A 26149-nucleotide genomic window follows, 5' to 3' on the forward strand; every position below is an offset into this window, starting at 1 on the left:
TTACGCTCCTTCTGCCTCATGTCTTTGTGACTGTACCCATGACTCTGTACCCATGGCTGAGTTGGTGGGAACCTGAAGCATCTACTCTGTTAAGGATTAATGCCAATGGCATTAAAATACCAACCACACCTTCCTTGAAGGCCATAATTGACAACCTGGCTGCCAGTGCCAAGTCTTGCAAATGTCAATCATCCTGCATTTTTTGACACTGTGTTTTTGTACTTGTACACCATGTGAGAGAGTAGCGATCGTGTTCTTTTTACGCAAATAATATAGACTACCGTTCAAAGGTTTGCTGTCACTCAGAAATGTCCTTGTTTCTGAAAGAAAAGCAATTTTTTTGTCCAATAAAATAACATCAAATTGATCAAAAATACAGTGCAGACATTGTTAATGTTGTAAATGACTATTGTAGCTGGAAACGGCAGATTTTTAATGGAATATCTACATAGGCATACAGAGGCCCATTACCAGCAACCATCACTCCTGTGTTCCAATGGCACGTTGTGTTAGCTAATCCAAGTTTATGATTTTAAAAGGCTAATTGATCAGTAGAAAACCCTTTTGCAATTATGTTAGCACAGCTGAAAACTGTTGTTCTGATTAAAGAAGCAATAAAACTTCTTTAGACTAGTTGAGTATCTGCAGAATCAGTATTTGTGGGTTCGATTACAGGCTCAAAATGGCCAGAAACAAAGAACTTTCTCCTGAAACCCGTCAGTCTATTCTTGTTCTGAGAAATGAAGACTATTCCATGCGAGAAATTGCCAAGAAACTGAAGATCTCGTACAACGCTGTATCCTTCTCCCTTCACGGAACAGCGCAAACTGGCCCTAACCAGAATAGAAAGAGGAGTGGGAGGCCCCGGTGCACAACTGAGCAAGAGGACAACTACATTAGAGTGTCTAGTTTGAGAAACAGACACCTCACAAGTCCTCAACTGGCAGCTTCATTAAATAGTACCGGCAAAACATAAGTCTCAACGTCAACAGTGAAGAGGCGACTCCGGGATGCTGGCCTTCTAGGCAGAGTTCCTCTATCCAGCGTCTGTGTTCTTTTGCCCATCTTAATCTTCTCTTTTTATTGGCCAGTCTGAGATATGTATTTTTCTTTGCAACTAGAAGGCCAGCATCCCAGAGTCGCCTCTTCACTGTTGTTCTTTCAAAAACAAGGACATTTCTAAGTGACCCAAATTGAACAGTAGTGTATCTCACGCTAAAAGGTCAAACATTACCCACCGCAATTCCATATACATTCCCTATAGTTTATTTCAACAAAACGTGTCCACAAATCTATAAATTCAAGGGAACCACACAATTGTTTGTTGTTACTATACAAATACCGGTCTCGTTTTAAATTATGTGCAGTTTATAAAAGGCTTCATAAAGCCTTCATAAACATTACATAAATGTGTCACATATCATCTATAACGGTATGTCCGGCTCTATAAAGGGTTCATAAATGTGGCATAACTGTGTGACATTACCAACATGCTCTCATCCAGCAGGCAGAGAGGCATTCTATACTATTCACAGCCCTGTGAAATGTTCAATGTAACTGCATTGCTGGACTTTTTTAAACTTAATGTATTTGTATTGTTTTAAAAATGAAAAAAAAAAGTGATCTATGGTTTTAACATGTCTTTAACGTTTATTTGTTTTAGCTGTTAGTGATAAATCCATAAGTGTTAATGCACTTGTGTTTGCATCAGTACGCCTTTATGTATGTGTTATGAATGGCCAAAGGTGTCTGACTTTAAATTAAGTACAGCATTATGCGATATAGAGTCCTAATCAAATGCAATTTTATTTGTCACATACAGGTGTTTAGCAGATGTTATTGCGGATGTAGCAAAATGCTTGCCATGGATGTGTTTGAATGACAAAAGGTGTCTCAATTCCAACAAAGTATAACAGGACACTACATAAAGTGCCAATAAATAGGTGACTAACATTCTGCTGATTTATGAAGGTTCTCTCATGATCCACAGGGTAGGGTTTTAGAGGTATTTAAATGGTTTAATGGACCTGCAAAGTGTGTGTCTGTGTGTGTGTGCATGCATCAGAGCCAAGATGATTTGGATTAATCCAACCTGAGACTATCGCACCGGGTATTCCTCTTGTGTTCCCGTGCTGTAGACCAGGGCTTGATTACAACCTGTTACAATGGTGCCAACATGTTGTGGCTGATCTTTCAGTGAGGGAGTGGGTGAATGTGTCAACGGCCTGACTGGGCACAGCACCGCACGGTATGGCTCGTTATATTGTTGAGTGTGTGTTTGTTTACTGAGGAACATGTAGGAAGCTAGAAGAAAGCCACTTTCAATGTCCTTATGTTGGGGGCTTTCATCAAGGTAAGTGGTTCTTGGTGTAACGTCATCCCCAGGTTATTGCACACAGCACATATAAGCCTGGGATATCAACCAGTCAAAGTTGGCCTTAGTGGGAGTGACCATAGAATTCTATGGAAGTGACCTTACCGAGTACAGTATTTGTCATCCTTTGCTAGCAAAAACATTCTCCCTCATCGTCACTCGTCAACACAGCCACAAAGTCATAGTTATGGCTAAACCCTGCCCATTTAATCCATTTAAACAATTTATCTTCTTAACATGTTATTTTAAACCTAACCCTAACTAAAGGCCAACTTCAATGCGTTGGTCCACCATATCTTCCACGCATCTGGGCGGAGGTTTCTGTGAATGAGACGACTGTAGGTGTAATGCGACTGACATGACTTCCCTTTAGAGTGTGTGCCCTCCTTCAGCACAACATGTCATCCTTTCTAAAGCACATTTACATTATATTTAACATAGTGACATTCTACATTTGACATGTATACACCCTTCATAAAACATGACATACGGTTATAGATGCTTTGTAACATGTTTATGTATGTTTATGTAGTGCTTATGGAGGTATTATGAAGGCTTTATGAAGCCTTTATAAGCAGAACATAATTTAAAGCGGGTTAACCCTAACCTAAATACCACCTCCTAATTCCAGAACCGTAAATCAGTTAAGTAACGTGAATAGTTGGTGAAAGACAAACTGGTAATCTGCCCACAAAACAGTTTGCACCCTATGCCCAGACCAACCACAGCAGACCAGACGAGACAGGCAGCTTGAGTGAAACAAAACAAAGTGAGGGCATGATTGTAGACCAGGGACAGTATGTGTCTGCTCCTGCTGCATCACCAGCTGTTATTCAAGTGGAGCAGAACCGTCCTTGTTTGACCGAGTGGGTATCGGGAGTCGTCTGTGTCTCGACTCGAGCCTTTGAGACTACGGCCGGGATTCAATCCAACACGTGTTGTAGAGCGCTTGACGTTTATTGCTATCTTTCAATTTTGAGCCGGCATCTGCAGAGTTTACCGTGGACACGATCTCTGTGAATGTCAGGAACATTGCATTTAAAAAGGCACATTGTCCACAGCGCTTTCACCCGACACCTTGTATTGAACTGCGGCCTATGTTAACACAATGAGTTTAAGCCAAAGCATTAGCTTGGGAAGGTAAGACAAGTCTTCAGATCCCTGCCAAGTTCTCATCACAACATGTGTTGATTGCTCACCACACTACCTCATAAAATAATCAGTCATAAAATAATTTTCACCTGGTGTCAGCTCCGTTGCCCCCTAATGTACTTTCCATTTCTGGAATTTCTATTCTCATGTTTCAAACACATTTGTCTTCAGGCTTCACATAGTTGCATTCCCCAATTGCTGATCTACTACCTCTGCCAATGGTTGTTATGGTTCTGTTAAGTACAGCATGTACTCACACGAGTACTGGTATGTATCATCTAACGTGAACTTGGGGGGAAAAAACACTAAGCTAACAAGCATAGAGTTCTCATGAACACATGTTTTGAAAATATACTTTATCCATTATCCAATGAGTACAGAACAGCAAATATCTTTGGTGATACATTACACTTACAGTACCTCATCTGAATTTAAATACACAGCAGTAAACAGGTTTCGCTCCAACCTTTTAATGAGAGTAAAGTACATGTTGGATAAAAAATGTCATGACATGCCTGATGGAAACAGATTTATTTTTGGTAAACTTTCCAAAAGTTGACAAGGTGGGATCTTCTTGTGTCTGTAAAATCAATTATGTGAGAAATGTCGGTGGAAACGCGTTTATGCGCAAATGTTGATATAATAACCATCGTATCGAAGTAAACTTGGAGTCACACGATGACATGTTGTGTGGTCCTTCCATTACGACTCATCGAGAAAGCACACCGTTTATTAAGCTACAGATTAAATAAATTGAACTTCACAGGGTGGTGAAAGTGCAAGTTAATAAGCTTGATGCTCCTTTCCAATAATTATCGAGGGTCTTACTCTGGTGACATGATCATGGATGCTTGGCTGCATTTTGACAAATATTTTGACAAACACGTGCGCTATACGTGGCTATAGCGCACGTGCCAATACCAGAGTAGACAAACTCCCTATATAACAAACAACAATTGTGAGAAAACCATATGTAGATTTCAAAATGCAATGAAAAACCATTTAATTTGTATTTTTATTAGGTACATGGGATTTTAAAGCAAAAAATATTTGTATGTGCACTACGTCATCACGCACAGCCTTTTATCTGCAACAAGTCAATTTGATGGAAACACATTTCTGGTTGGAAAATGTGCATATTGTTTTCATGCAGATTTTTGAATATTTGCATGAAACTCTGACGCCAATTGGATGGTAACCTAGCTAGTGACTAAAATGTCACGTGACAAAAAAAATCTAAACCATGCAGTAATGGACAAAAACATCAATGTAGCAAACATGCTTAAAGTATGAATGTACCATATGGAGGAGCACAGTAGCTACACAAGGTTAAACATCGGTGACATCACAATATGTCCATTTTGTGATGTGTACGTTTTTATATATATATATATATATATATATATATATATATATTAGATTCTGTGGAACCCAGAGTGGCATGCTGCATCAATTAGTTAGCCAGCTAACCTTGGAATCAATTTGACCATGCCCATTTCAAACTTGTCTATATATATAAATATATATATATATATATATTTAGGCAAGTTAGTTGGCTAACTCCTTGATCCTGCTTTGTAATATACCCTCAGGACTACCTGACAAACAGTGGCAATTGTTACTGAGTGGACTATCCTGGCTAGATAAATACGCAATGAACCATAATTGACATGCAAGCGAAGGGGCCCTATTCAAGCAATCCCAGTAACCAGACATTATCAATACAAAAGCATCATGTTTACAGTGGAAAAACAGAAAAAGGATTTCTAGTAAACACAAAAGAGCCTAGAAAATAACAGAAATATAAGTGCAAGATCATCACCTTTGTACTGACGTAAGACGAAAGACACAACTAAACATAATGGCTAAGCATTCTGATTAGCTATACATTTTTTTATCTGTATTCAGATTAACTGGACCCAATCTGATATGTACCGTAGTAGGTTTATTAGGCCCACAAGTTCATTAGTACATCCGGAGGTTGTGCCAAGAGATCCATGCCAGTTGTCTTGTTACTCAATGACCTGCACAGACCGGTGAGCCGCGCTGGTGATGTCATTCACAAAGGAACCCTTATTCATCCCTTGCTGTAGGACACATGATTAAAATAGACATTAGATTCCCCCCTTGATACTGACCTTTCCCCCCCCTTGACAAAATAATACGTTATGGCATAGTTACAGTTACTAGCTCACGCCAGGTTTCTCACCAAGTGTTGCCCAAGTGAAGCTGAAATGTCAAGCAACTGATGGAACAGATCAAGACCCAACTATAGTCATTAGAAGTTAAAGAGGACTAGACAAGGGATAAGATGTCCTAGGTCTGCAGAGCCTAGTCGAACCTGTTCCTCTAGATTCCTCGGCTGTGCCATTTCAGCACCCCTATGGATCATGTGCATCTAATCTTTTGCAGGTGTACAGAATACCACCAAACAGAACATAATCTCCCCATCCGTCCTCCACTGTTTTGGATAATTACCTGACTGGGGGGGGGCGTGGATTAGGTTCACAGAACTGAGGAAATAACCTCGACACACCCTCGACACACCCCACCCAGTCGAGTACAGACAGATACTGTGGATCTCTACTGTGTTTTCACAACATAAAAAAGGTGCCAGCAGAAATAATAGCAACTACCTTCAGGGAAGGGGTGATGAGTCATCACACCGATTACCGTATTTGACCTGACTGAGCCTGCCTATTCAGATTGTCCTTTCTATTGCCTCCATTGTAAAACCCACCCAATCACATGTTGTCTTCGCTTTCATTTGGTATTGAGGCGTAAACTGGTAGGTAAAACGCATGTCTGACAAAAGAGGTCAATATCTGCAACAGGGATATCACATTGCATCGTACAAAAACAGAATTTGTTTGAAATATCAGCCCAAAATTGGTACCTTTTTTAGGAAACTCTGTACGTCCTTCTCTGACCAGAGGCTGTAGAGGAGCACACCTGCAGCTTTGCTGGCCTTTGGGAAATCCCTATCAAGAGAAAGAACAATCCATGTAAGACTGGGGTATTCTTTCTATTATCCTCAAACTCAAGGCTCTGTTATCTGGGTTCTTTAGAATGTCCCCAAAGTGGCTGCCCACAACTGTTAGATTTTTTCAATTTTTCTTTATATAGTATTGTGTATTGCAAACTGCTCTAATGTATTGTCCAATAGTTACAGTGAACCACGGAAATGTCTTCTGCCCCAGGCAGCACACACACAGTTGAGACGAGCACAGGGTCAAGCTGCAGTGCAGTGCCCCTGGATGGAGAGCATGTTGTAGGGTTAAGGGCCTTGCTCAAGGGCCCAAAGGTAGGGGAATGGGAGGGGATTATTATTTCATTTTTGTTGACAATTTTAAACACAATACAACCACACATGTGGATACAGTACAATGCCATTCAAATCATTGAGGATGACACAAAAACGTTCAAAACACGTATTTCCATTGTGGTCCTGTTGAAAATACATGAAAAAATAAAAATACACAAGATTATAACACAAAAACAAAATACATTTCAAATACATCTCATCAGTAGGGAGGAAACAGTAAAAGGAATAAATAGATGACCAAGTATGTGCAGTTTTAAAGCGTTTTTCCCATAAAACATTTCTTAAGGTTTACCTTAAATCTCCCTAGCGTAGGGATGGATTTTAAATGGATTGGTACACCATTCCATTCCTGTGCACCTGACCAGTGTTAAGGAAATAGCTTTTTTCAGCTATGCTTCTATAGCGCACCGGTCTGATATTGGCAACAAAAATAAAATAAATGGCTATGAGTCTAAAATGAAATGAAAATAACCAGACAGGTAACTGGTGGCAAGGCCATGTATAACTTTAAAAAACATTCACAGTTTGATCTGCACCACCCGGAGATCAACTGTAAAACAGTTCAGTTCCCTGAAAATATTAGGACCAATGTGCGTCCTAGGGCTGAGCATGAGTATAATTCTCATCAGTTTATTTTGGGCTGTTTGAAGTTTGTCTTTCAGATTTGTTGTTATGCCACTGAACCATGCGATACAAGCATAGTCATAGTGGCACTGGAACAGAGATGCTGCCAGGGTCCTCATAGTCTCTGTATCCTTGAGGATGTGAACCCAGCAGCCCTCCATCCATTTGCCAGACTAACTACGGCCAAATGTTTAAAAAAATTGCAATACAAAATATTGGCCAGGCCTTACCTGTTCTTGCTCAGGTCGTTAACTGAGTTGACCAGCTTGTTGGTCAGCAGGGGTTTCCCCAGCTCAGGCTCCTTCATTAGCAGACTGTGGCTGGTTTGGCACGCCATGGCCAGGGTGTCATCAAACTCTTTCTCTTTCTTGGTCCATGAGCTGAGGATGCCAACTAGCTCCGGTAGGGTCTGTCGGGCTTCAGACAAGACACATCCTATTAGGTCATTCACCTCCAGCAAACGCACGCGATGAAGTGTTGCTAATTCAACCACAAAATGTTAAAAGCTAAAACCACCAAAGGTCAGGTGTAAATGAAATGTTTAATCCTCTCTGAAGGGAAGGGGAAAGTGAAGGGAAAGGGTATACCTAGTCAGTTGCACAACTGAATGTATCCAACCCAAGTACCCAACCGCTTAGAATCAGAGAGGTGGGGGAGGGCAGCCTTAAAATACCAGGAGAAAATTTGCTTAGCTAAACTGGCCCAGCGAGATGTTTGCTCTCAATGCAAACTACACAGTCGTTGAAACAAGGTTTCCTCTGACCAAACATTTTCGGTTCCATCTGTTCTACAAAGAACAGGGCTATGATTGGTGTCCATGCTCACCCATGGTGCTCTGAAGGCGTTGGTTCTTGGCCAGGTTCCCTACCAGAGACACAGCAGTTTTCTGGAGGCTGGGGTTGGAGGATTGCAGCAGGGGAGAGATGTGAGGCAGGCCGTTCAGCTTCTGCACGATGCTCTGGCTCATCACACTAGACACCTGTGGACACAGAGATGAAGACATTATAAAAGGGTCTATGAAGGGTTTATAAAGAATATTAAGTGAGACCATGATGTGAATGTTGTTTTTTATACACACATTTGGTGCATGTTTTTCTCTATACATTTGTTGCATTTAAAATACTTTTTGTGTGAATAAATAATGAAATAATCAAAATGATGAGTATCAATTTGTAAGTCGCTCTGGATAAGAGCGTCTGCTAAATGACTTAAATGTAAATGTAAATGAGTGTTGTTCATACAATGCCTTGGTTAGCAGTGAGGTTCTGCAGGGCTCCAGAGCAGGCCTCCAGGGTCTCTTCTCTCTGGCTGGACCCCAGCAGAGACAGGTAACTCTGCATGGTCTTGGAGTGGAAGAGCCAGCCTGCTCCTTTCGGGTTCTGCTCCTCCATCACAGGGTAGTCAAAGTGACTCTACAAGAGTAAAAAGAGGAGGACCAAGTTATTATCAATCATCAGATTTTTTTTAGGTGATGGAAAATATACGACGGAAGTTGATGTACATGTAATTGCCGTGTGTAATGCTAAAAAGTGTATAGTTCATTCAATACGATATGTTGCTATTGTGTATCCGTCTCTCTCCGCTCTCCCTGGATTTTATTTGACCTATATGCCTGTCTCACCTCCTGCTCCTGGACCTTGCTGCTCTGTGGGCTGAAGCACCCAATGGGGCCGGTCTCACTGGGGGTGTTGGCCCTGCTGGGTGTCCTGGCCAGGGCAGTGATCCTGCTGAAGAGGGCAGGGGCTTCACTCTCCAGCTGGAAGCTCAGGTTGTGCAAGACACACACACAATTTTCCACAGACTGACACAGACAGAGGCAAAAGTATTAAAGGGTTGGTTAGCTTAGCATGTACTGTATCTCTATTGTAGCACACACATGTTCATAGTATGATCCATCCAACTCCAAGTTAGAAAGTAGGTAGCAACAAACATGTAACCATTAGAGAAAATGTATTCCATGAAACGTTCACATGTAGTTAGAGCTAGACTTTCTATTATTGCTGAATAATTATATTCCATGAATTCAACATTACTTGTTTAAACTTTATTTTAAGTAATTCAATGTTGCATGCTCACCTTGTCATCTGGCCTCTCTGCAGCCACACAGCGCTGGACGTAACTGACCAGAGAGTCGACGAGGCCTCGACAGTTACGCATGGCCTGCCTGTTGCCTTGAGTCGCACAGCTCAGGTTTCTGTTGGGGCAGTCGGGGAAAATGAAGTTAAACTGGTCTTGTCATACATCAGGTAAAGGCAGGTCAGGCCAGCATTGTATAGTCTGACAGTGGATAACAATACAGACTAGAACAGAACAGTACTTTCATCCATGAGTGACAGTAAGAATTTGTATTATGCTATTTACCCAATCCTCTGAGACTGGCACAGACACAACTTAAGAGGCTAGGAGTAGTATCGAGAGTAATCTACAGGTTCAGCCAGTGCAGTGCCACTGGATCAAATTTAATTAAGCGCTTCGCTCAATGCCAAAACAAGCGTAGATGGTACCTGGGATCTGTCATCATGAGCCCCTCCCATTGCCAGTTCATAAGTCTGTCTCTCTAACTTCCTGGCTAACTGCCTGTATCCATCTGTGCAATGTACACTCCTGGTCTACAGCATTGATTGATGTGTCTCACCGTAGACATGCCGTAGCATGGTAGAAGACCTCTGGGTCCTGGTTGCTGTTTGTCTCATCTCCAGTGTATGGTACTACCACAGTCTCAGTCAGGACAGGCAGAGCACTACGCACCAGCTCTGGCTTCAGACTGTCTGCAGATGACAGGTTCCAAAGGAGACCTGAAGAGAAAGGACAAAGTTGCAGTAGTTCAGTGGTAGTAGAAGCAGCAGTTGTTGTTCAAATAGCTGGTACCTGCTACTCTTGTGGCATTATTACCATCGATCTTAGCAAGCTCAACACAAACAATACATTCAACACAAGCAATACTAGATAGCCAACACAGTGTACATTGATCAAACTGTCATGACACGGGCACGGCGTGTACTTCCCAAAGCATAACCAGGAAGAGAACAAAAGCCTGCGCACCCTTCGAGTCCCCACGACCAGGGTTGACACGAAATATGAGGTGTTTAATTTTCACTTAACTACAGTACAGCTCTGTCATTGTCACTCATGTTGCCGCTACCGTCTCTTATAACCGAAAATAACTTCTAGACATCAGGACTGCCATTACTCACCACGAGTTAGCAGAATCCTTTTTTTCCTTTCACGTGTCTGACGAGCGCGACGCGAACGATATACTGCTTTCTCGGGAACAGGCCCAGATATCCGTGATTTGCGTGAAGAGGAGGTGTAGAAAAAGGGGCCGAAAGGGAGGGCTGCCTTCTGAGAATTCGTAGGTGATCGAATAAACCCCCACTTTCTTCCATTCTGCTAGCAAACTTGCAATCTTTGGAGAATAAAATCAATGACCTACGCGGAAGATTAAACTAGCAATGGGACATTAAAAACGGTAATATCTTATGCTTCACGGAGTTGTGGCTGAACGACGACACAATCAACATACAGCTGGCTGGTTATACACTGTACTGACAGGATAGAACAGCGGCGTCTGGTAAAACAAGGGGCGGCAGACTATGTATTTTTGTAAATAACAGCTGGTGCACGATATCTAAGGAAGTCTCGAGCTATTGCTCGCCTGAGGTAGAGTATCTCATGATAAGCTGTAGACCACACTATCTACCTAGAGAGTTTTCATCTGTATTTTTCATAGCTGTTTACATACCACCACAGTCAGAGGCTGGCACTAAGACAGCATTGAATGAGTTGTATTCTGCCATAAGCAAACAAGAAAACGCTCACCCAGAGGCGGCGCTCCTAATAGCCGGGGACTTTAATGCAGGGAAACTTAAATCCATTTTACCAAATTTCTATCAGCATGTTAAATGTCCAACCAGAGGAAAATAAATTCTGGACCACCTCTACTCCACACACGGAGACGCATACAAAGCTCTCGCTCGCCCTCCATTTGGCAAATCTGACCATAATTCTATCCTCCTTACAAGCAAAAATTAAAGCAGGAAGCACCAGTGACTAGATCAATAAAAAAGTGGTCAGATGAAGCAGATGCTCAGCTCCAGTACTGTTTTGCTAGCAAAGACTGGAATATGTTCCCGGGATTCCTCCGATGGCATTGAGGACTACACCGCATCAGTCATTGGCTTCATCAATAAGTGCATCGATGATGTTGTCTCCACAGTGACCGTACGTACATACCCAAACCAGAAGCCATGGATTACTGGCAGCATCCGCATTGAGCTAAAGGTTAGAGCTGCCGCTTTCAAGGAGCGGGACTCTAACATGGAAGCTTATAAGAAATCCCTCTATTCCCTCCGATATATATGAATCAAATCAAATTGTATTAGTCACATGCGCCGAATACAACAGGTGTAGACCTTACAGTGAAATGCTTACTTACGAGCCCCAAACCAACAATGCAGTTTCTATTCCCTCCGACGAACGATCCAACCTTCAAAGCATCAATACAGGACTAAGATCGAATTGTACTACACCGGCTCTGACATTCGTTGGATGTAGCAGGGCTTGCAAACATTACAGACTACACAGGGAAGCACAGCTGCGAGCTGCCCAGTGACACGAGCATACCAGACGAGCTAAACTACTTATATGCTCGCTTCAAGGCAAATAACACTGAAACATGCATGGGAGCACCATCTGTTCCAGAAGACTGTGTGTTCACGCTCTCCACAGCCGATGTGATTAAGACCTTTAAACATGTCAACATTCACAAGGCCGCAGGGCCAGACGGATTACCAGGACGTGTACTGCGATCATGCGCTGACCAACTGGCAAGTGTCTTCACTGACATTTTCAACCTCGCCCTGTCCGAGTCTGTAATACCAACATGTTTTAAGCAGACCACCATAGTGCCTGTGCCCAAGAACACTACGGTAACCTGCCTAAATGACTCCCGACCCGTAACACTCACGTCTGTAGCCACAAAGTGCTTTGAAAGGCTGGTCATGGCTCACATCAACATCATTATCCCAAAAACCCTTGACCCATTCTAATTTGCATACCGCCCCAACAGATCCACAGATGATTCAATCTCTATTGCACTCCACTCTGCCCTTTCCCACCTGGACAAAAGGAACACCTACGTGAGAATGCTATTCATTGACTACAGCTCAGCGTTCAACACCATAGCACCCTCAAAGCTCATCAAGAAGCGAAGGACCCTGGGACTAAACACCTCCCTCTGCAACTGGATCCTGGACATTGTGACGGGCCAGGTGGTAAGGGTAGGTAACAACACATCCGCCACGCTGATCCTCAACACAGGTACCCCTCAGGGGTGCGTGCTCAGTCCCCTCCTGTACTCCCTGTTCACTCATGACTGCAAGGCCAGGCACGACTCCAACACCATCATTACATTTGCCGATGACACAACAGTGGTAGGCCTGATCACCGACAACGACGAGACAGGGAGGAGACCTGGCCTTCCTCTGACACCGCCTGATATAGAGGTCCTGGATGGCAGGAAGCTTGGCCCCAGTGATGTACTGGGCCGTTTGCACTACCCTCTGTCTGCCTTGCGGTCAGAGGCTGAGCAGTTGCCATACCAGGCAGTGGTGCAACCAGTCTGGATGCTCTCGATGGTGCAGCTGTAGAACATTTTGAGGATCTGAAGACCCATGCCAAATCTTTTCAGTCTCCTGAGGGGAAATAGGTTTTGTTGTGGCCTCTTCACGACTGCCTTGGTGTGCTTGGACCATGTTAGTTTGTTGGTGATGTGGACACCAAGGAACTTGAAGCTCTCAACCTGCTCCACTGCAGCCCTGTCGATGAGAATGAGGGCGTGCTCGGTCCTCTTTTTTCCTGTAGTCCACAATCATATCCTTTGTCTTGATCACATTGAGGGAGAGATTGTTGTCCTGGCACCACATGGCCAGGTCTCTGACCTCCTCCCCCTCTTTTACACCTCTGCTACTCTCTGTTGTTATGATCTATGCATAGTCACTTTAATAACTCTACCTACATGTACATACTACCTTAACTAACCGGTGCCCCCGCACATTGACTCTGTACCGGTACCACTCTGTATATAGTCTCGCTATTGTTATTTTACTGCTGCTCTTAATTACTTGTTACTTTTATTTCTTATTCTTATTCATATTTTTGGAAACTGCATTGGGCTCGTAAGTAAGCATTTCACTGTAAGGTCTACACCTGTTGTATTCGGCGCATGTGACTAATACAATTTGATTTGATTCATATATATCAAAGATACTGTAGCTATGTACTGTTGCTAGTCAAGAACCAGGGTAAATATTTGATTACACAAGAGCCAGTTGATTGAACACAGCCTCTGGAAGACCGAACAATAGTCCAGAACACAGACTATTGTGAGATGTCTCACCTATCAAGTTCCCCTGGCACAATGCAGCACAAGAGAACACCGGTGTGACCAACAGCAGGATCTGATCAGGGTTAAGGGGAGCGTGTTTAGCGGGAGTGTTTTCCTGTGCTCTACGGCACGAATACATTTAATGTAAATATGTATGTTTTGGCATCAGAAAGCAACACAAGCGTGTTTCGCTTTCATACCCGCTTGCATTCACACTGGGGCACATGTCTGCATTCTGTATTGTCACTAGACGGAGAAGCGTTGTGTACAGGAATAGAATAGTGTTCTCTACCTGTGAGTTGTTTCTGTGTCTCAGTAGAGTCTGTGTCTCGGAGCAGGGCCAGTGCCTCAGTGATGCCCCCACAGCGCTGGACCTCCTCCTTGTTGTCTGCATCTTTAAAGGCCAAGTTCCGCAGGGTGGCGGAGGCAGTCTGTTGGACCTGGGGACTGGGACTCCTAAGCAGGTTCACCAAAGGGGGGATCCCTTTGAGCCGCAACACCTGAGAGACATGTAAAACTGTTAGACATCCTAATTCAGGACAGTGTCCTTCAGGACAGGACAGAGTTGTTTAATCCTGGTCCAAGAGACCCAGATGCGTGTCCTCACCTCCTGCTTGGCCTTGTCCTCTGAGTAGGTCGCGTGTTGGATGACGGAGGCTCCACAGAGCTGGTAGTTCTCATCTCCACTGGACAGGTACTCCACCGCCTCCTTCATGGTTATATCAGCTATCTGACCATTACCATTAATCCTGTTGGGAAAAGCACATACACGTATCAACACCTGTTCACACACATTTGAAATGCAACTCATCAAAGCCCAAAGCAGCATTTACACACCCACTCATTCCACTCACCCCGCTTCACCCTTGCTCTTCATCCCTGATATCTTGGACTCGGCCACGGAGAGGTTAGAGGGTGCCCTCTCAATACGACCTTGGCTGCTGGTAATCTGGCCACTACTTTTCGTCTGACGCGTGCCAATCAACTGGCTGTTCCTTTTCTGCACCCCATTACCTTTGACAGCGACCTGAGAGGAGCTGTTGCCATTGGAGATGACCTGACTGCTGTTCCTCTCGGACAGGAAGACGCTGGACCTGTTGGGCTGGAGCTGCCGGGCGGGGGCCGAGGACTGCTGTTGCTGCTGCTGCTGCGTGGTGATGGTGGTAGTAGTAGTAGTGGTGGGGAAGGGGGCCAGGTCAGGCACACTGCGGCTGCTGTTGTGCTTGCCTATGGTGGGGCTGAGAGGGAATCGTCTCTCCCACTGGCTGGAGCTGCTCATGTTCCTCTGGACCGTAGATTCCTTGGAGGCCACGACCCTTCGCTTGGTGCTTTTCTCATAGCTGAGCTGCAGGACGAAGTAATTGAGTAAATGCTAGCAGACACAAAGCAGGAATATTGCAACACTTTCAACTTCATTCCAAAATCATAATACACACAAAGGCGTAGAACCACTTTGGTGAAGATAAATACCGTGTACTGCATTTAATCAATCTATTGTTATTGATAACTATTCTAGACTTGTCTAATTGGCAGAGGGCAGTGGGAAATCAGAACTATTCATATACGATTTGTAGTGGGCACCTCTCCAGAATAAGATTTATGTTACATAAACAGTTGAGACAGGCATCCTCATGACTGGACAGGACAGGCCGAGACACACTACATACAAACAGAACGTTTTGTGAATGCTTGTTTTTCTCACCGACTCTGAGTTGTGTGAGACATCATTTGTAAATAATGTGTTAGAAATGGTTTACAGACATGAGTAATAGTATTAAGTAATAGTAAGGGTAATGTGTGACGATAATTTACAGTTTAACCTATATAATATGTTGAGTGTCAATATGGATTTCTTTCTCTCTTTGGTCATGAACAAGAATGAAGTCCTCCAGAGCTCGGTTGAGGTGGAAACTTGGCATGGACTAGATTTCCGTTTGGACTACTCATCATGCCTCACCTGTGTGAGGTGGATAAGTGAAAGCATATGATTGAGACAAAGATGTCAGTTTCAACAATGAGTCAGGTGCCATTATGGGAGGATGCCTCACTTTTCTCACTTGTGCTGGAGAGAAAGCTGAACAACACTCCCCAGATTTCTGGAGCAATAATGACTGGGCAGTATCGCACATTCACACCCAGTCCTGTGGTTAGTCAGTCATCTCCAGCACCTGGTTACACCTGACTCAGACTCTCATGACAGACTGGTCACATACATTGAGTAGCTGGCCATGTGAGATATGGCTCTGGGTTCCGAGAATAGTCTCAGATTTACTACCCTATGATGACCATGGCACTGCTTTCATATTAATATCCACTGTGCCTAAAGCTGTAAAAGAGATTTTAGGGGATTTTTGTTGTTGTTGATCACCACTGACCCATAATTTGTCCTTAAATGATATACTGCTAAATACAACTGATAATCCAAGCACAGTTATCAAAAATATGGGACAATGTTTTCTATCTTTGTATTTAAAACAAAAGGGAATGTGATGTGAAATATGAAAAGCGTCATACCGTTTTTGAGAGGCCATTTGTACCATTAAAGAAGGCCCCTCCATTGAGACTGGTAGGTGACTTAAAGGAGTCAGCGAATATGTTGATGTACACAGGACCTACGGAGAAAAACAAGAGATTGTAAATGGCTCTTAAAATATGTTAATATTAGTTATCACTGTAAAATATTGAGTGTGAGAAAAGATACACTGTTTATTGCTTTGATACGATTAAATTGAGGGCTTGAGGAAGCAAGTCTCCAAGCTGTAATGACTAATACGTTTGAAATCTTTAATCACATTACGAGATGCACTGTGATGAGAGATGCAGTAAGTATGTTTTGCCATGTTTTTCCAACTGTCAAACATCAAACGTGTTTTGTTTTGGTGGGACAAAATGCAATTTTGAACATGTTCCATGTGAGCCTGCCAACCAAGCATTATACCTATTTGCTGTTTTGACAAAAACAAATGATTGGTATTGTACTGTTAACGTCATTGTCATGCCATCCACAGTGTCTTATGCTTTTAGATAATAAACAGGGAACTTATGCATTCTAGTGAAATATGTATTGTAAGTCGCTCTGGATCGGGGTTAGGCTTAATTCAGAACTTAGGAACTGACTCCCATTCAACTCATGAGTTGAAATTCAAATGTAAATTGGCCGCACCCCACAGGAGGTATAACTTGAATGACATGAAGTAGAATTTAATTCAGTGCAATTCAAATAAATTCCACTCAGTCATAAAACATGAGAGTTTCATTGAATCTGACAAGTCACACTTCCAGATACCAAAGAATATTTCACTTTTCTCTGGAAACAATGTTCATAAACTATTTTAAGTGCTTAGAATACCCAATTATGTTTCCACCAACCATTTCATTTCTTAGGCTTCTTTTGAAGGCCTCTATGACATTAAAATGCCTATTTACTCTGTTCCATCTGACCGTGCAATCCGCTGTCTCATCAGCCCAGCCAGGCACTTTAAAAACTTGATCTCCACTATAAAAAGCATCTAGACATTATCCCACATTTCTTTGAGACTAAGATTTAGTTTTCAACAGCGGAGATTTGTATAAACCTTGCTATCTGTCTCTCCAACATTTTCAACATTGTTTCAATATTCAAATTCGATCTCCAGCTGTTCCATAGTAAGGAACGCGCCGGAAGTCAGGACGAAACATCCAGGCAACATTTCTCAGCTAGTCGAAATCATGAATCAGCTGGCATCATTTTTATGGATATATACAAAGAAATGTCAATTGAAAAAAGGTAAAACGAAATGAAGGGCAGCTAGTTTGCAGTCTTTCCAGCTTCAGTTTGAAGTGATTGTGTTAGCTGTGTTGTTGGCTAGCTCCTCTGAACAACAGTGTCCTGATGAGTGATTACATTTTCTATGCCAGGCGAAATTGCGCCTAATTAGCTCATTGTTATGGATGTATCCAAATAAATGTCACTAGAAAACAGCTTAAACAAATGCAAATGCAGCTACTTTGCTGTTATTCTGGCTGCACTTTTAATGTGACTATAAGTTAGCCGTAGTTGGCTAGCTAGCAAGCAAGGGATAAGAAAGTTGCAAGCCAGTATGGTAATGGAACATTTAGAACGATTGACTGGATTGTTCTAAAGATACATAACAAGTATTTTTGTTCCATAGATACAGAACAAAAAGACTGAAAGACTGGGTCGTGTCTCTGGCAACCGAACCGATAGATTGAACGACCAGCCGGCTTGGGTAGCAACCCTAAATTTGTGTCGGGACTATATTTTGTGGAAGAATGAAATAGTATGAATAAATGAATGAACATTTAAAAAATCTGAAAACATTTGAATCATTATTAGAATATGTTGGTAACCCGTTATAATGCCCTCAAAGCCGGTGTCTGGAGGATATATCGGCACGGTTTGCCGGCCCTCAACAACACCCCCATGCCAATATATCCTCCAAACACCGGCTTCTCTGGCATTATCACTTAAATAGGGTACACCTAATATAGAATAGCAGAGGCATTTGAATTTCATTGAATTTCACTGAATTCAATTCTATTTCATTTCATTCATATTATAATTGCAACTATGTGTGATGTTTACTACTTCAATTCAAATTAAATTCACATTCAATAATTGAATTGGAATTTATGAGGCATTCTCAATTAAATCCAGAATTGAGCCAAACCGTGCTCTGGATAAGAGTGTCTACTAAATGACTCAAATGTAATGTAAAAATCGTTCGGCTATAGTACTTAAGTAAAATAATTTCTTATTTGTTGTATGTTTGTAAATATTTGTCTTGAACTTGCTTTCTTGAAATTGTTTTATTGTGAGAGCTTTGGTGAGTAATTCTTCCAATGTAGGCTACTTATTATAATAAATACAGTTGAGTAAGATTTACAAATGTAGGCTACGTAGACAGTTAGTGATGGAGAACATTAGCTATAGTCAATTCTCAATTTCCTTTAGAAAATGTAGAACAGGCCTGAGTGGTGTGGACATCATTCTATGGGTGTGGACATGGCCTTCCATGATGTGTAATGGGGTGCTCATTGCAAATATATTGAAGAGGTAGAATTCAAATTGGCCTCTGATGTAGATGTTAACGACATTTTCATGAAATTAAGTTGAGTAATAATACATAAAATGTATTCTAATTAGTTTAGAAAATCAAAGATTTAGGGCGCTGGTTCAGATGTGCCAGCACAATGGCATAATACAGTGCATGATAATCCAGCATCCTGGCATTGACATTTCCGACAACAGAGGGGCTCACCTTTGCAACCCCTAGTGTTGCACGGTACACCAAAATGTCGGTACTTTTCCGACACTACAACATGAAAAAACGGTTTGGTACTAGAATTTTGTTACTTTCGGTTAATCTATCAAATGTATCTCACATTTGGAAACCAACAAAATGTATTTAATTTATTAGAATATTTATTAATTTGCCCAAGTTTATCATAAAACATGAACAGAATGCATCAGTGATTCATATTCCCTGCAACTTTCTGAAGAGGCCACGGCACAGGAATGCCACCGTCTGTGTGTGTGTGCGGTGCGTATGCGATGCTAATGATAACCGTCTTCGGGTAAACGGAAAGGCTTTCTATCTGCTACAAAGTAGCCTACCTGGCAGAATCATGATTATTTCCATCAATCCAGATGGACATTTGTTTTGCAAACTCCATCATGTGTGTGTGCGCGCTACCGAAACACTGCTAACCAAACAAAAGTGGCAAGTGCATGCTCACTTGAATTAAAGCTGCAATATGTAACTTTTTGGGAGCTCCGACCAAATTCAAATAGAAATGTGATTTATAGATCTGTCATTCTCATTGAAAGCAAGTCTAAGTTTCGATGGTACAATGATTTTCTACACTATACTTGCTTGCTTTGTCACATATTGTAGATCTCTTTTCTATCTTCAAATTAATTGGCACACACAGTCTGTGTCATCATTTTAAAACAGTTCCTGTTTGTTAGGATTTCTGAGAAAATCAGATAATTTACATTGAAGCATGATTGTCTCCCAACTTTAATTCGGACGCATTTTCCTAGATTCTCTCTTGTTGAGTGTCCCACACAATATCAATTCTATTGCAGTTTTTCAACTGGTGCTCTACACAAGGCAGGAAGACACTACTGCCATATTCTCCAAATGTGGAAACTTGGTGGATGGGTAAGGAATGGACAATGACAGCTCTGTCAATGATTTTGGCATCAAAAGAAGAGGGGCACAGGTAGGTAGGAATCTAGTGAGATTTTGGGGTTGCCAGGTTAAGCATTCCGGTATTTAAAAAGGATTGGAGGACATGTGTTATTCTCATGAGAGAAAAACTCATCCATGTTTCCATTTTGGAACTTGCTGGCAATGTAAAGTTGGCTGAAAGTGCAATCACTTTTTAATGCTGTTATTTACTTTTTCTATTTTGTGACTGGCTTTGCCTTAGCATTTTTAAGCAGTGGTACATTATTCCTCTTAATGCTCTGATGGATGGATGTGTTCCTATCCACAATGACTTGCTTGAGCTATACACCGAGTGTACAACACATTAAGAACACCTTCCTAATATTGAGTTGCTTGAGATGGTGGCTACTTGTTTTTTTTGTGTGATGAACTTTGCTTGTGTTGAAGATTGTGTTGAAGGGGGAAATCTACATTCAAAATCTGGAATTGAAAACCAACCAGTAGTCTGGCCTGCTCAGGTCCCGCTACTATCCATCTCCAGAAGGCAGTGGGGTTCTCTGTTAGTCCAATGGCTCCCCCATGTTCCTTTTACCAACTAATGGTTTTTCTCATGGGCTTGGTCAAGTTGCATGAATGAGAACTTGTTTTGTGTTTTTGGCATGACTCAGAAGTCTGAGAATTCTTCTCTGATGTTAGCCGGTAGAGCTTTCATGTCTTGAATGTGGATAGGAATCCACCTTGCGTAGTTTGTTCTGTCCAGTGCAAAGAACCATGGTGCCAAGGCTTCTAATATTTCAACAGAAATACCAACATCTCTAGTTCTGTGCACACAGAGAAAAATCATCACAAGTCTTAAATTTCAAGAACAATGTTCCAGAACTGGAAGGTTTGATACTTGCTTTGTATGTATCAAAAGAAGTGCACGTGGACTCCAACAGCCAAGCATCTTTCAGGAGTTTTGACAATGAAAGCAAAGTATCTTGATGATTGTGCCTGTTTTGGTAAAGTGTGCTGCCTATACAGTAAGTATGAGCCTGCTGTCCCTGAAGTTTCCACCCCAGCATATGAATAACCAGCACCTCACAACATTTCCTGTTGGTCCCCTACCAATTTCCCTAAGGACGTCCTTTTGTTAGCTGGGTAGCTAGCTAGATTTAATATTATACACTGAACAAAAATATAAAACGCAACATGCAACAATGTCAAAGATTTTACTGAGTCACAGTTCATATAAGAACATCAGTCAGTTGAAATGAATTCAATAGACCCTAATTTATGTATTTTACATGACTGGGAATACAGATATGCATCTGTTGGTCACAGAAACCTTTAAAAAGGGTAGGGGCGTTGACCAGAAAAGCAGTCAGTATCTGGTGTGACCACCATTTGCCTCATGTAGTGCCACACATATCCTTCACATACAGTTGATCAAGCTGTTGATTGTGGCCTGTGGAATGTTGTCCCACTCCTCTTCAATGGCTGTGCAAAGTTGCTGGATATTGGCGGGACCTGAAACACGCTGTCATACACATCCATCCAGAGCATCCCAAACATGCTCAATGGGTGACACGTCTATGAGTATGCAGGCCATGGAAGAACTGGGACATTTTCAGGAATTCTTCCAGGAATTGTGTACAGATCCCTGCAACATGGGGCTGTGCATTATCATGCTGAAACATGAGGTGATGGCACGGCAATGGGCCTCAGGATCTCATCACGGTATCTCTGCGCATTCAAATTGCCGTAGATAAAATGCATTTGTGTTCAAAGTCCGTAGCTTATGCCTGCCCATACCATAACCCCACCGGAACCATAGGGCACTCTGTTCACAACGTTGACATCAACAAACTGCTCGCCCACACGACACCATACACACCATCTACACGGTACAGTTGAAACCGTGATTCATCCATGAAGATCACCCTTCTCCAGCGTGCCAGTGGCCATCGAAGGTGAACATTTGTCCACTGAATTTGGGTACGACGCTGAACTGCAGTCAGGTCAAGACCCTGTTGAGGATGACGAGCACGCAGATGAGCTTCCCTGAGACAGTTTATGCAGAAATTCTTTGGTTGTGCAAACCCACAGTTTCATCAGCTGTCCGGGTGGCTGGTCTCAGATGATCCCACAGGTGAAGAAGCCGGATGTGGAGGTCTTGGGCTGGCGTGGTTACACTTGGTCTGCAGTTGTGAGGTCAGTTGGACGTACTGCCAAATTCTCTAAAACGACATTGGAGGCGGCTTATGGTAGAGAAATAAACATTAAATTCTCTGGCAACAGTTCTGGTGGACGGTTGTGCAGTCACCATGCCAATTGCACGCTCCCTCAAAACGTGAGACACCTTTGGCATTGTGTTGTGTGACAAAACGGCACATTTTATTGTCCCCAGCACAAGTTGCACCTGTGTAATGATCATGCTGTTTAATCAGCTTCTTGCTATCCCACCAGTCAGGTGGATAGATTATCTTGGCAAAGGGGAAATGCTCACTCACAGGGATATAAACAAATTGGTGCACACAATTTGAGACAAAATAAGCTCGTGCATATGGAACATTTCTGGGATCATTTATTTTAGCTCATGAAACATGGGACCAACACGTTACATGTTGCATTTATATTTTTGGTCAGTGTATGTTGCCTGTTGTTTTCCTTTAGCTAGGTAACCAACAAGACTAATTATTTGAAGTGAACAAAAACTGCGGCTAGCTTTTCTTGACATGGCTAGGGTTATGTAAAAGCCCATGTTAGAACGACCACCTCCGGTTTAAAGTCATTTTGAAATTATCCTTGTTCTCAATCAATTAGCTATATAATGCAACTCCTTGGGTGTGTTGGGATTTTTTAAAGCTTGATAACATGTTTTTAACCTTTTAAAAGACATTTGTCATGTCGTAGTTCAACAAAAATGGTTTATAGATAGATTTATGCCACTTAGGTCACATTGCTTATTCAATATAATGGCATATTGTTGAAGGCTGGTCCATTACTCACAAATCCACTATATGTTTTATTATAAATGGCAACAAAAATTCAACAGTAATATCCCCTTTACAAAATCTGATTCAGTATTGGCGACTATAATGGATTATTATGTTAAAAAGTATCAGGGTTCCATGCCCCAATTTTTGGGCATCCATTCTAATAGCAATTAACACATCCCAAAGAGAATCTCTTACAAATGTAAGGCTTAAATCCACTGGGTAACAGTTTCATATCAAGGTGATATTACATAAATCGTAGCGTAATGTGAAAGCCTATGTTAGTTCAAGGTCATATTCAGAGAAAACAAGCCATGTTCTCAAAATATTTGCTCTATATGGTAACTCCTTGGGTGTGTTGGCAATTTTTTTAACTTGATAACATAACAGGTTTTTAACCCTTTAAAGACATTTGTTGAGGTGATTCATGTAGTCGTTCAACAACATTTGAGTGGTGTACAGGTTGATTTCAGGTGTTTCCTGGCAATTTCTTCCACTTTAGGCAGGTTGGCTATGAAATATAAGACTGCTCCAGTGCTACTTACAAATACACAAGATTTGTATTATATATGGCCACAAAAAGTCAACAGTAATGTCACATTTCTAAAATCTGATTCAGTATGTGGCCATATATTGGCTCGTGTAAAAAAAAATCGGGGTGCTTCTAATATCAATTAATACATCTCAAAGAGCAACTCTAACAAATGTGACGCTTTAATTGCTCTACGGGTTTCATAACTTTTTGACGTTAAGCAGGAGCACAATGAGGAAAAGAAAGTCATCAATAAGTCGATGCTTGTATTCATTCAATAGTAAAGGATTCGAAATATATATCAGTTGGCCTAAATATGTTTATTTTGATATTAAAATGACAAATATTGCACTTTGTTAACTTAACAGACTTTACGAAAGTGGAGTTGCTGATATTTTATTCGTGCAGTTTTCATATTTGACAATGAATACGCTAAATCATTCACAACAATGCACATCGTATGTAAAAAAAAATAATAATAATGAAACCATAACCAGATTGGACTTTAGGTCAAATCAAATAGCATACAAATAACTTATTAGGCTATCTATGTTTCTATAATAATAATTAGGCCTCTGCTTACTCGTTGGGGATGTCGTTGGCGAAGACACAGATCCATTTTTACTGTACTTCGACTTGCCCCTCTTGATGGTTTGCACCTGATCCAAGACTCGCTGCTGTTTGGACCGAAGTTTCTTATCGGACGGCAAAGCAAGAGATGTCTCATCCACATTCCCGATGGACATGGCCGATTTCAACGGGTCCATTGTCATCATGAAGGTCCGTTTCCAGCTGTAATTCGAAAAATGCGACAGTCCGTTCCTAGGTCTGTACAGGTGGCGTTTGTACGTGCAATCTAATATACAATGCACCTTGCCCTGCCCTGAACAATGAACCACGCCCATTATAAAGCAATACCACGGTTGTGGATGTGAATGAAGAAAGGGTTCATTTTACTAGTAAATATTAGTCTTCCTGTGCGGCTGCTGACTGAAGATTCTGTAGAACAGGGGTCTTCAACCTTTTCTTGCCCAGGGACCCTCTCCAGGGCAAACCAGGCCTGGGTAATAATAACAATATGCTCAATAATAACATTTGATAAATAAACTGAATTCACTAGTGATCACTGCATTCATCATAAGACTGTTTAAGTTAGCCAACATCCATGATGTGATCTCCACCCAAGACCAGACCCAGAGCAAGGTCGAGAGTTCAGCAATCAAATAGTCAGGCAACTGGTGGAATTAATAATTATGCTCTTCACACCTTTCTGCACTGTGACTACTTCTTCACCCTTTTGACTCTCAAGATGTTCATGAATAGATAATTCTGTACCGTCTTACTCAATATCTCTCAAGCCGGTGACACATTTCTAACAAAGTGAGATCGGCAAGGCTAGGTGTGATAGACAGTCATATTTTATATGAGGAATGTGTGAGAGCAAAGGTCACGCTCTGGAGCAATGAAATTGAAATGAATTACATTGGATATAAGCCTTCACGGAGTCTTGTGTAAAAACACTCTCCCAAATGTGATATTGAATATGGTGAACCTATTTGTCTAATGATTCTTATCTCTTTATGACGGTCGATCAAACAGCACCGATTTTGAAGGACAAAGGCCGTGAGAATAGCCTGGGAAAATACCCAATTCAATTGTCAGATTGTATGCTGTTAGGCCAGGCAACACTTCACTGGCAAAATGCGCTGGTGTAGACAAAACAAAGCAGCACCACACCCATGGGCACAGCTTGGCGCCCTAGGGCAGTTATTGCTATGGGTGGTGGCCAAACTATACCTGACAATCTGCGCCAAGCATTCATTTCCCACTTCTCAGGAAACCCTCAAATGGATTTAGGTGTTGATGTTCAGACATGTTAAATGACTCATTAGAGAAGAGTTGAACTTTTGTGTTGGAAGTAACAGCACTTCTATCCTTCAATCATACCATCTATGCATACTTACGGTTTGTAGTTTCCAACAGTCAGTGGTCGGCTATATGATTATTACCTTGTAATAAACCCAAATGTCAGTGTAAACAAAACCTATATATGGGAAGTAAATGTACAAAAAGTCCATATTTCAAAATACATCTATTTCTCTTAAAGTTCAAGATCTTTGTGTGTAAGTGTTTGCATTTCCAGCAAAGACTATACCACAGATGGGAGACATCACATGGTTAATCATTGAAAGCTATATCACATGGGTCACCTTATCTTGCCTGTCTATTTGTTTGGTTTGCCATTAAAATTGTATTGCCATCCTCAGGTGGTCAGTATCTGCTACATGTGCAACATTGCCCTCTAGTGGTAAAACGGTCCATTAGAACCACAAAGAAATTGAGATATCTTTATACCGCACGACTCCAAAGTGAATGGTGCACTGTGACTGGAATCGAACCCACAACCATTGGTGTTGCAAGCGCCATGCTTCTACCGATTAAGTAAATATGAACAGAATGTCTGAAAGACTGTAGGCTCTACCAAAGCTGCAGCGTCAATGTGTCATTGAGTGTTGATTCCCGTGTGGCTCAGTTGGCAGAGCACGGCACTTGCAACACCAGGGTTGTGGGTTCAATTCCCATGGGGGATCAGTCTGAAAAAG

At 41.9% G+C, this 26149-nt stretch overlaps 1 protein-coding gene across 1 annotated transcript; it reads right to left on the reverse strand.

The window, feature by feature from the left end:
* Nucleotides 1-4522: 4522 nt before the first annotated feature.
* On the reverse strand, nt 4523-24402 carry LOC139535413 (plakophilin-1-like). Its single transcript, XM_071334797.1, has 13 exons — nt 24130-24402; nt 16375-16472; nt 14715-15205; nt 14468-14609; nt 14153-14360; nt 10111-10270; nt 9552-9669; nt 9097-9276; nt 8717-8887; nt 8301-8454; nt 7706-7892; nt 6423-6507; nt 4523-5613 (listed from the first exon to the last, which is right to left on the reverse strand). The coding sequence occupies exons 1-13, from the start codon at nt 24320-24322 to the stop codon at nt 5539-5541; spliced, it is 2262 nt and encodes a 753-aa protein (XP_071190898.1). The 5' UTR covers nt 24323-24402; the 3' UTR covers nt 4523-5538.
* Nucleotides 24403-26149: the final 1747 nt, after the last annotated feature.

This window comes from Salvelinus alpinus, chromosome 12, assembly GCF_045679555.1.
Source record: "Salvelinus alpinus chromosome 12, SLU_Salpinus.1, whole genome shotgun sequence".
Classification (NCBI taxonomy): Eukaryota; Metazoa; Chordata; class Actinopteri; order Salmoniformes; family Salmonidae; genus Salvelinus; species Salvelinus alpinus.